A 12,506-nucleotide genomic window follows, 5' to 3' on the forward strand; every position below is an offset into this window, starting at 1 on the left:
TTTTCTACACGCCCAAACGCAGCGGAAGTTTTAAAATTTTTTATTTATTTTGACAATCAAAATATGTTTTGCTTTCCTACGAACTTTCTTCGATCTTCGAATTAGGTCCACGACCGGATTATTTGTTCCTCTTCTAATTTGCACTAGAAAATTAGAAAATATTTTTCGTAGAGATAAAACACAATTTGGTTCAAAACCCTTTTGAGAACAAGAATATTGCCCAGAGAATTTTGGAGACTTTCTCCTGCCTTTTTAAAAGCTTCGAAGATCCGAAAGTATTGCATTGAATTCTATTCAAAATCATCGAACAAACTTTATCAAAATTGCATGCCATTAGAATCATAAATTCTAATTATCTTTCTAATCCATTATTTACTTAATTAATCCAATTATTTAAGTAAATTTAAGATTCAAAAATCATGCCTTATCAAATGCAATCTCGATGGAGGCTAGGTTTTTAGGTCTCCCATTTAAATAAAATATCTATGGCCTAATTACCATAATAAAATAATTGGACCCATTTAATTAACATTAATGAGCTTGTTTAATTAATTGAACTAGTCCAACTAGTTTAATTAATTAATCAAAGTCCATTAAACTTTAATTATTTAATATATTGGACTTGTACTCCTACAAGCCAATTAAACATATTACCCACCATATTTAATTTATTATTTAATAAACTCAACCTTTGAGCTTAATAAATTAAATACATTATAAATTCAACATTTGAATTTAATATTACAAATTCAACTCCTTGAATTTACCACCTCCAAAATTTAATATTTAATAAACTCAACTTTTGAGTTTAATAAATTAAATCTTCAAATTTTATAAATTCAACTACTTGAATTTATTCTCTCCAAATTTCATAAATTCAACTTCTTGAATTTACTATCTCAGAAATTCAACTCATTGAATTTATTTTCTCAAAATTTAATTATCATAAATTCAACTCCTTGAATTTACTATATCATAATATAAATTCAACTCCTTGAATTTATTTTCTCAACGAGAACAAACGATCCAGTGCTTGTGTGACCCTCAATGGTTCAGGGATACAGCTAGCCGTGGGTTCACACTCTTTGTGATTCAGAATAATATTTATTCTTATTCGGGCTTACCCTAGTTAGCCCCATTCTTTTCATCAACACCTTGATTAAGAATGTCAGAACTCATTTCTGATTGCACCCATCAGATCATGGTAAGAGCGTCTAGTAGCATCGCCCCATGATCCCCTAGGTATCACTGATAGTGCCTGCAAGAACCAGTCGATTATGATTAACGTACAGTACAGTCCCTTTATCTCATATATCCCGATCGAATCTGCAACCATTGGTTCATCGAGGGTTGCATATTAATTCGATAACTATGTGATAACTATAATAGTGGCATCGCGTGTACTATTTGAAGAACTCCTTCTCCAACGTACATCTCGTACTCTGGCCAGAGATTCCATGCACTATTATTTCATCAGATCACATAGGATATCCACACCCGTAGGTGAGCGGTGAATCCCCGACTACATGCACTGGCTCCTATATGTGTCGCAACTATACCCAACCTCGCCACCTGATGACTCTCCTGGAGTCGATAAACGAGTCAAAGCACAGCCCTAGCATATAGAGCCTCAGTGTTGTTCCGGGTTGTAAGGACTAATGGTGTACAATCATAACCACGGACTTATCCTCTCGATGAATGATAACCACTTGGAAAGTCCGAGGGAGGGTTGTTCGGTATAATCATCATATGACTACCCATCTGTATGTTTGGACATCTCTATGCCCTTACCAAGAAACGCAGTACACAACATCACAGATACTAGTCTCGAGCTCAAGCGACCTTTATCCATGTTTTAGGCGGCTGAATCGACTAGGAACGAATTTAGAATATGCAGTGTTTACAAATGAGTTTCAACATCAAATTACGATTCATTTGTATTAAAGCATAATCAAGGACTTTATCTATGCTGTTTGCATGGGTATACAGATAAAGTATAACAAGACCATAAAAAGTTAAATTATATTAAAATAAAGATTGTTTATTTCACTTGAGTCAATAAATTCCCTAGCCAACCATTGGCTTGCAGGACATCTACTCTAACAATTCATTCGGAGGAGAGTCACACTCGCGGTTCTTTTAGGTGGTTATTGACAGTTGTAGTTTTAGCTGTAGGGCCATTATAAAAGGAAATATCAACTTGTATAATGTATTTTTCTTTTTTCTTTTTTACCGACACAGCAATTTGTTCTCACCAATAAAGAATCTGGAAGTCATTGTTTCTGTCAAGAGATTTGAATTCTCATTGACTGATTATAAAATCAAAATATACAAGTGGTATCAAGAGACAGGTTGATTCAAGAATGGCGTCAACAAAATAAATTCTCAGGAGCCAACGACTTTATCCTTTGGCGAATCAAGATGAAGGCTCTATTGGTACATCAGGGATTGACAGATGCAATAAACAAAGAAGCCATAGCCATCAGCAGTGATTCAAAGAAACTGGCTGGATTGATTTGAAGGCTCACAGTGCAATTTCAGTGAGTTTTGGGGATGAAGTTCTTCGTGAGGTTGGTGAAAAGGGAACAACGTACAACGGAAGAGTGGAACAAACTCGAGAGTTTGTATCTTAAGAAGTCTCTTGCAAACAAACTTTATCTCAAGAAATCATTATATTCAACCAATATGGAAGAAGGAAATGAGTTAAAAAAGCATATAGATGATTTCAACAAGATCAACCATCTCAAGAATATTGACAATAAAATCGAGGAAGAGGATCGTCATAGGTTGGTTTGTTGGGCCTTTGTTAGCCTGATAAGTATATAAATCTTTCCACAATTCGACTTTTGTGCCTCAAACTGCAAACAAAGCCATTGGAAAGTTCGTAGCGGTGTCTTCTTGTGGGTTTGTTATTATATTTAATAAATAAATTCTTGACTGGTGATCTAGGAAGACATATAACACGCAAAATCAAAAGGAATTGCCCTAACAGGAAAAAGAAAAAAAAACGAGGACAGTGGAGATGCATATGTTGAAAGTGATGGATAAGAATTTGCTGATGTTATACTAGCTGCAAACACTGAATCTAATGAAAATTGGATTATCGAGTTGTTCTTTCCATGTGTGCCCAAATCGAGACTGGTTCTATGATTTCAGAGAAGTTGAGGAAGGACTGTATACTTTGGAAATAACAAGGCATGCAAAGTCATGGGAATAGGTAACATCAAATTGAAGATGAAAGATGGATGCCTTAGTATGATTACCTCTGTAAGATATATTCCATTCTTAAAAAGGAACCTCGTATCAGTTGGTATGTTGGATACAAATGATTTAAGTGTTAAGATTGAAGAAGGAACCATGAAGGTGTTAAAGGGATCCTTAGTCATCATGAAAAGATCAAACAACATGGTCTCTATATGATTCAAGGAAAAACCTTAGTTTTGGCTCAATGGACTCCACAGTTGAAGCCAAGGTCAGAACCCGATCGTGGCACAATAAGTTAGGTCATGTCAGTGAGAGAGGCCTTCAAGAACTGAACAAACAAAATCTTCTGTGCATTAGGATTATGTGAATAGTGTGTATTTGGTAAGAGTTGTAGGGTGAAGTTTAAACCATCAACTGTAATTAGCAACAATATCCTGGACTAAATACTCAGATCTGTGGGAACCTTCTAGGGTACAATCCAGAGGTGGTTCAAGATGCTTCATGTCTATGATTGATGATCAGTCCAGAAACTTTTGGATCACGCCACTGAAGAGCAAGGATCAAGTTTTTCAAGCTTTTAAGGACTGAAAAGTATTGGTTGAAACCCAAATAGGAAATAAAGTAAAGAAACTTCGCACTGATAATGGGCCTGGATTTTGTTCGTAGCAGTTCAATAAATATTTCAAAGACAAGGGCATTGCAAGACTCTTAACGGTGGCTGGAACACCCATCCTCTAAAGAGTGAGATGCATGTTGTCAAAGGCATCTCTACCTTCAGTTTTCTGGGCGGAGGCAACCAAAACAGCATGTTGCCTCCTTATTAATAGGTGCCCATCCCCAGCCATATACTTCAAAACCCCACAAAAAATGTGGAGTGGGAGTTCTGTAGACTACTCAAGGTTGAAAATCTTTTAAACTGTTTCGATTTTTCTGCCCATTAGAGACAACTATATTATTGGATCCAACATGATGTGAGGAGATAATTGAAGTGTAAGCCCGAGATCCTGAAGTACCGACACGAGCTGGGGGCCGAGCTATGGACCATATTGTCATAATAACTAGGTCGTTTATAACTATCATGAAAACTATGTACAACATTAAAACGACATTAACATAAAATGCAATATATATAATAATAATTCCCTTAAAAAACATGAATATATAATAAAGGCCTTTGTAAATGTGAGTATCATGGATAAAAGAAAGAGTATGTAGCAATATTCTCGACGACTATGATGATTCGATGTAATAATTATATAAAATTTTATTAGATATTAGTACTAATTTAATTTGTAGTTTATCAAGCTAGAAGAAGCAAGAATATTATCCGATCAATTTTGCCCTAGTTACTTAGTAAAATCTCAGAAGTTAATGTTGTCGTCCAGCAGGAAGTCCTCCCACTCCCATTGTCCACACTTCAAGTTTTTCGATGTCCTCAATGAACCCTCCCCTAAATTATCCTGTAAGAACGACATACAATGCAATGAAACGTTAGTTGTATTGAAAGTAGCCACTTTGGGAAAGAGGCTACTATTGAGAATGTGATCTCTATAAAGATTATGAGATTAATGAGTCCCATTCAACAAATACTGATAGGATTGAACATCATCTAAAATGGCTGGCTATTGTGAACGTTCTTGCGACGAAACAAAAGAGAACACTACAAGGATATATCATCAGATTATGAGCATTGTTTTACCTCGGTTGGATGAACTTGGAATGGGGCCATGGATTGATCAGTGCCTTTGGCTATGCAGCCATAAAAGTTAAAACTGTTGGAGTAGTTTGCATCACCGCCACTACTCACACTGATATTGTTGTTCGAGAAATGGCTTGTGTTGTCTTCTCCTTGCATGTTAGCCAATTCGCTCCACTTGAGATTTTCATATTGCAGGTCATGATTTTGATCCATTCCATCACATAGAATTTGTGGGGTTTCCACAATGCTACCATTGGGGGGCACAGTTGTGATAGACGTAAATCTATCGAGAAGAAAATTGAATTCAAGTTAAAAAAAAAAAACAAGAATTGGTTATTTCATTAGGAAATATTATCAGAATATGATTTGTCCCCTCTAAAATTTTAAATTTTAGGGCTGTATTTTCGCCCCCGCATGCGGCATCTCGATGCAAAAAATCTTGACTTTAGGAGGATATGTATTTAGTGTATCAAAATTATATTTTGTGCAATCCCTATCACGTTTAAAAATTGAAATTTTCTTGATCTGCACCATCTCCATGAATCTCAGATATATTAATCAATTTAGTGATTGCAAATATTAGCTTAAAGGTAGATGATTATCCAAGTCCATATGTACAACTCTTAGAAAAGAACTATATTCAACCGATGTGGGACATCTTAACACACTCACACCTCGGAATGAACTCAATTATGGACAGTCCAATACATAACGGTGAACATTTGCTCTGATATCATGTTAAGATTGAGACTATGACCTAAATCAATCTCAAAAACTAGCTCAAACCGGGAGGATTGTCCTAGTCTATATATACAACTCCTAGAAACTCTATCCAACCGACGTGAGATATCTTAACAATAATGTACCCAAATAGGAAACAATTTACCTTGGAGCTGGTTGTTGTGTGTTTCCCAGTGCATCTGAATTAACATTGTTTATTTGATTATGAAAGTTGAGTAGCGTTTGATCCATCGCCAGTGATTGCTGCAATATGATTTCATTCACTCTTTAATATACGTAAATGTTTTTCAGAATCTATATATAAATTCATACATATGCATTATATTATATATATTCATGTAGGTGTCTAAACTAAGGATAATATTTTTGGTATATATATATATATACACATACACACACACCTGATGTGGAATCACGGATGATGGGATTGGAGCATGGAAGGAGGTCGAAAAAATCCCGGAATTGGATTCAAAGATGGACAGAGAATCCTGGATTGGAAGCGTCGATACAATATTATTCGATGACCCTTGTTGATCATTGAAAATATGATTTGGTGTGGGGTTTGGTTGATCAAGTAAAAGGTCTTTAAATATGCTCTCCCGAACTCTTGCACTGCGGAAAATTAACATGAAGAAATTGATTAATATTGCCAACCATGAAAATTAATAGCTACTAATAGCCAGCTAGCTCATGAGAAATTAATAAATCATTAGTATAATACATATATATACAATTTTGATATGTTGTCCATCACCCAAACGTGCACATCTCTATGTTTAATTTTCATATATAAAACTTCAAATATATATAATCTTCATGTAAAAATTAGAATGAATCGAGGGAGAAATTAGTTATATTCACCTATACGGACTTATCCAAGGATCAAGATGCATCAGAATCTGTCCGGCAGAATTAGGGTTTTCTTTGGTTGAACCCGATTCATTTTCGCTCAAATTATATGAATACGGGACTCCAAATTGGCTCCCCATCTCCTCCTGTTGTCCTATCTAATTAATCACACATACCCCAAGTATGTCAATTAATTAACTTATAGAATATATATATATATATATATATATTTTATTATAAAGTATATATGACTTTCTAAATTTTTTTTCCCATTAAAACAATGAGCAATTTGTAGGTAAAAAGCCCAAAAATATTTTTTTTGCTGATCTTGGTTTTTTACTATTAAAAGGAAATCATTCCCAAAATTTTCATTTTATTTCTTTAAATATAATATATATATATATATATATATATATATATATATATATATATGATAAATAAAAGTTGAGAAATCTTAATCTCACCTGAATAGTGGGTTGAATGTAAGATGTAGATCCATTACAAGACAATAATGCATTCTAAACAAGAAATTAAAGTGGCTAGGATTAATATTAGTGACTAAATACACATGAAAATTGATATTGTTTATTAATTAAGAATTTGTGGCTTACGTACTTTCCAAGCTGTCACTCTTTCTAAGGATCGGGTAAGGTTTCTTTCAGACCAGCACAATTGATGCAACGATGGCTCCTGTTCTGAACCCAATTCATAATCCCTGCATATATTTAATTAATTAAATTGACAAAAATAAAGTTATATTTAGTCAAAACAATAAATAAATAACATATATCTATTTATCAAATTAACAAGCTTTTAGATTTTTATTTTGTGTATATTTTTTAGATTTTTGTAGTTTAGAGAAAGAATATCATAAACTTCAGATCCACATCTTTCATTTTTATATAACGTTTCGTGTTATTTTATTTTTTTATTGATTTCAAGTTCACCTGATAATGGATGCATTTGAAATTCATTTTATTTTAAGTTACAATGTGCGAGTGAGTAATATATGAATTTAATAATTCATTATTGTTTTATTGTTAACAATAAAAATATAATCGAAATATATAGATTTTAACTTCATTCGTCCAAATGCAATCTAAAATTAACTAGAGTGAATATGGATTTATAAAATTGAATTTGTAAGCACAAATTAAAGCTTATCGTATCGTGGAAAGAACTCTAATTCTTACCGAAGATCGGCTTCCGAAATCTGCAACTCTAGACGGCTCTTTGTAATTTGCAATTCAAGATTCTGTGGAGACCAACGATAATTCATTAGTTTAGCAAAATTAAAATCAAGTATTTATTTAATTTCTTTTGATATATAACACGAAAAATAAAAATAGACAAGATATATATATATATATATATATATATATATATAAACACACACACGTACCTCAATTCTGATATGTGTGTCATGTAGGTGGAGTAGATAGGCAAATGGAGTAGACGGAATTTGAGATGCATGCAAAAAAATTGATTCAGTTAGATACGGCCATACTCGAATTATTATCATAATCATAAAAAAGGTTAATTAATCATGTTGTACGTTGGCCTATTCGGGGTTTTGATCATCTAAATACTAAATAGTGGCAAAAACTTGTGTGAGACGGTCTCACGGGTCGTATTTTGTGAGACATATATCTTATTTGGATTATCCATGAAAAAATATTACTTTTTATGCTAAGAGTATTACGTTTTATTTTTAATATCGGTAGGATTGACCCGTCTCACAGATAAAGATTCGTGAGACCGTCTCACAAGAGACCTATTCATAATAGTTAAAATTTTGTATTAAGTAAATTTTTTTTAAGTCTTATTTCGCCGGAACGATAATGTGGTGACATAAATTGAACGTTCTTGATATGTTCAGTGTCACATTAACAATCCAACACCCATATGGTGCTAGAAATTGAACGTTGTCGATGTATTCATCGCCACATTATCAACCCAACAAAATAGAACCCAAAAAAAATTTGCACTTTTAGAGAATGAAAATCTGAAAGAATTGAAGACAATTTAATTAAAATTTTAAATCCACTATTTTCCTCATATAAAACAATAAAAAGATTGTAAAAATTGGATATAAAAAAACAGAAATAGTAAAAAGTTTAATTATATCGGATGACGTTTAAAAAGAGGTATCCGAATTTTGTTGGTTTCGCCATAAATTTACAATCACTCCGTACAGAATAATATCACGGTATATTTAATTCAGAAAACGGTAATAACGAACGGTATCCACTCGTCCATAACGAAATCCAAACCAATGTTCTGAATTTTATTGAAATCATAAAGAAATATATATTGTGAGATCATGAAAAGTGATACTTTATTAATTGAGAAATTTAGGCACATATATTCCACAATAAACAATTTTTTTCATACACGACGTAACTCAAATTATTATAAAATTTTGAGCAAAAACGTTAGACGATACAATCAGTGGCGGAGCCACATGGATAGACACCATGACTGACCTTAAAAAAATTGTACGTAAATTTAGTATAATTTTGGATTAATATGATATTAGTTCGGGTAGATCAATTTAAAATATTAAAAGATTTTAGAGTTTAAAATTCTAGTCCGAGTAGAGTCATATATATTTCTGGCTCCGCCACGTGATACAATGATGTTGAATCTCTTCTTTTGCATCAGGCGATGCCTTAGAAAACAAAAGAACGTGAAGATATAAAAATTCCAAAAACTTTATTGATTTCTTTGCATATGTAGATTGAATTCTAGATTTTTTCCTACCTTTATATTAAATGAAAGTTGAAAATATGTACTAAAAATGATTTGATCCACACTTGCACAACCATATATAAAAGAAGAGAGAGCGAGAGGCTTTACTGCTTTTCCAGATACTGCAACTTGCTGGAATCACCCTTGATATGGTCAAGTTGGCGCAACTTCTCCATTTTTTTCTTCATGCAAAGTAAAAAGTAAGTTAAATCCATCCAATACCATTGAAAAAAAGTAAAAACCTTAAATTTTGATGGAAAAAAATTGCTTAAAAGTTAATTTATACGAAAAAAATACCTGAACATTAGTTATGTGACTGAACTCACCACCCATGCACATCAAAATAGGTAGGATCAGACAATCATCATATGCAAAAACAAAATGGAACATTCAGTACCAAAATTAATAGAAAATCTCAGAGAAATTTTAAAATGGTCAAAAATGTTAATACGTAAGTCTTCTTTCTGTCGGTAGATCGATGTAACGACGAAGAACGTCTTCAATCCTGTGAGAAATTTTAAAAGATGTTTAGATTAGTGTGTATGTTTTATTAGTTGATTTCTTTCATCGATCTGCAGTGATTTATTATTAAACAAAAAAAGGACAACCTCCTTTGGTTGCAAAACTTGCTAATGCGACCGGAGGGAGAAAATGCAACCAACGCGATATCCACGTCGCAACAGACTGCAATCTCGTTAGCTTTTTTGATGAGGCTGCTGCGGCGTTTCGAGAACGTTACTTGACATTTTGTCACGTCTTGTATCTTCTTCATATCGATTTTCCGACCCATCGTGTTTAAGAGTAACATTTGTTTGGCATGATATATAGAAGGGTCGGAAAATCTTTTGAGAGGACAGTGCAAGAGAGTATTTTTTTTGTTGCTTATCTTGGTGTATTATATTTTCACATGGAGACTCCTATTTATAGGTGGGTAAAAACTTGTGTGAGACGGTCTCACGGGTCGTATTTTGTGAGACATGTCTCTTATTTAGGTCATCCATGAAAAAAGTATTACTTTTTATACTAAGAGTATTACTTTTTATTGTGAATATCGGTAGGATTGACCCGTCTCACAGATAAAGATTCGTGAGACCGTCTCACAAGAGACTTACTTTTATAGGTGTATGAAAAATTATACTTTTTGAGACAAATGTGAAAACACCAAACAGATTTCTTTTACAAATTTTCAGATTTTTTTGACAAATGTATGGTCGATGCGTGGGGCTTTTGTGTACATTGATTATCAGTTAATTGAGAATCTAAAATATTTCTATAAACATTAAAAGAAGACAATCCATATCGTTGCCACATAAAACAAAATGGTATACTAGTCGATTCGCTAGTATGAATGATTTCTCATTCTTTAAAAATGATTTATTTGTACTTTTTTTATATAAAATTCAATATCGAGTCAATTAAATTCTTGTCTTGATATTGATTGCATAGACTATATATACTCCGGTGGGTGTAACAACAATCGCACCTGCGACATAGTATCTGATGTATTGGACATGTCTCTCATCTCAAATAATGAAATTGATATGAGATGGTAAGTCTTTTCATACGTAGCAATTTTCACTTTTTTATTTATTTATATGAAATCAAATATTGAGGTGTATATATTAGTAAGTTCGTTGTTTAATGGCTTCACGTATCTGTATCGTGAGATGGGATAGATTCACTTCATATTTGCAGTGAAAATAATAATTTTGACATAAGTTTTTTTACTCAAATTAGCATATATTACACAATATATTTTTGACGTAAAAAATAATATTTTATACTCAAATCAGCATATATTACACATATTTCTTTCTAATATAATATAACTAAAAATAATGATACTTTTACAGTGAAAAATAATATTTTTGACGTAATCGAATATTTCATTTAAATCAATATATATTACAAAATATTTTGTCATAACATAACTAACAAAACTAACAAATGATAATAATTTCGCAGTTAAAATAATAATAATAATAACAACAGGTAATACAAATAAAATAATAAAACATTATATTAGAGGTGACCCGGTATGACTAAATGTACGTATATATGTATATATAAACATGTAAGAAATTAGAATATTAATATAAATAGTTTAGACATTGAAGGAGGACTCCAAAAACGATGTATTATGCTTATATAAAGACACCAAACTATTAGAAATCATTATAAACTCGTGCATTTCAGTGCCAAAAAGTAGATTGGCACATACAAGGGGGAAATAAAGTGAAAGTAGGAAAAAATTTCAGCCAAAATCCTCAAGTCCTTTTCCAAAAATTCTGAGAAAAATGTATTACATTCCACTCTTGCCCATAAAACTTTCTGCAATGGAATAGTCTTAAAATCATAAACCAAAATCGCCTAGAAAAATCAAGAACCTGCGGTAGGAAATTTCAGATAAGGATCAAGCCCAATTAGCACAAAGCCCATCTCTTGACAAACCTATTTCAGCTAGCCCATAAAGTTGCAAGATGATCCGGTCCAAGTCTAAGAAGAATCGAGAGAACCTAGTGGATAGATTTTATCCCTTGTGGAGGAATATTAGTTTGTTATTATGGTTGGGACAAATCGCTAGTCTGTTAGCAAATAGCCATATGAGTGTATAAATAAGGGAGAGCTTTGTTTGTTTTAAAATCATCAGGAATATTAGTGATTGTTATCACAATGCAATACATTTTCTTTTTTATCTCTGTCTTTTTATTTTCTAACATGGTATTAGAGATATGGCAGGAAGCCCTTTCACCTCGAGCAAACACCAATGGTGGATCACCCCTTTTGATTGTGAATCTTGCCAACCAAATCAATTCCGTCAAGCTCAGTGACTGATAACTTTCTTTCATGGAATCTTCAGGTTTTGGCTGGATATCGAAAAAAGCGTTTCACCCCTCTCTCTTCGTGGTTACTGTGATGCCGATTGGGGAAATGATATTGATGATCGGAGATCCACTTTTGGCTTCTGTTGGTTCTTGGGAAATTCTCCTATATCGTGGAGTTCGAAGAAGCAAACTGTTGTTTCAAGATCTAGTAAAGAGGCAGAATATCGAAGCTTAGCTAATGCCACTTCAGAATTGTTATGGATTCAGTATCTGCTCACAGAACTTCGGATTCCATGTTGTGGCATTCCCATTATATGGTGTGACAATATTATCACTATTGCATTAAGTGCTAATCCTATATTTCATTCCAAAACAAAGCATCTTGAGTTAGATATTCATTTTGTTCGGGAAAAGGTTCCCTCAGGATCGCTTAATAT

At 33.0% G+C, this 12,506-nt stretch overlaps 1 protein-coding gene across 1 annotated transcript; it reads right to left on the minus strand.

Annotated features, from left to right (window-relative positions):
* Window positions 1–4,363: 4,363 nt before the first annotated feature.
* Window positions 4,364–7,772, minus strand: LOC142522016 (uncharacterized). Its single transcript, XM_075625192.1, has 8 exons — window positions 7,687–7,772; window positions 7,109–7,208; window positions 6,958–7,011; window positions 6,506–6,651; window positions 6,046–6,256; window positions 5,790–5,887; window positions 4,904–5,186; window positions 4,364–4,664 (listed from the first exon to the last, which is right to left on the minus strand). Exons 1-8 carry the CDS (start codon window positions 7,770–7,772, stop codon window positions 4,566–4,568), a joined length of 1,077 nt encoding a protein of 358 aa, XP_075481307.1. The 3' UTR covers window positions 4,364–4,565.
* Between the last annotated feature and the right edge of the window lie 4,734 nt (window positions 7,773–12,506).

The sequence above is a fragment of the Primulina tabacum genome, chromosome 13, assembly GCF_025594145.1.
Source record: "Primulina tabacum isolate GXHZ01 chromosome 13, ASM2559414v2, whole genome shotgun sequence".
Taxonomy (NCBI): domain Eukaryota; kingdom Viridiplantae; phylum Streptophyta; class Magnoliopsida; order Lamiales; family Gesneriaceae; genus Primulina; species Primulina tabacum.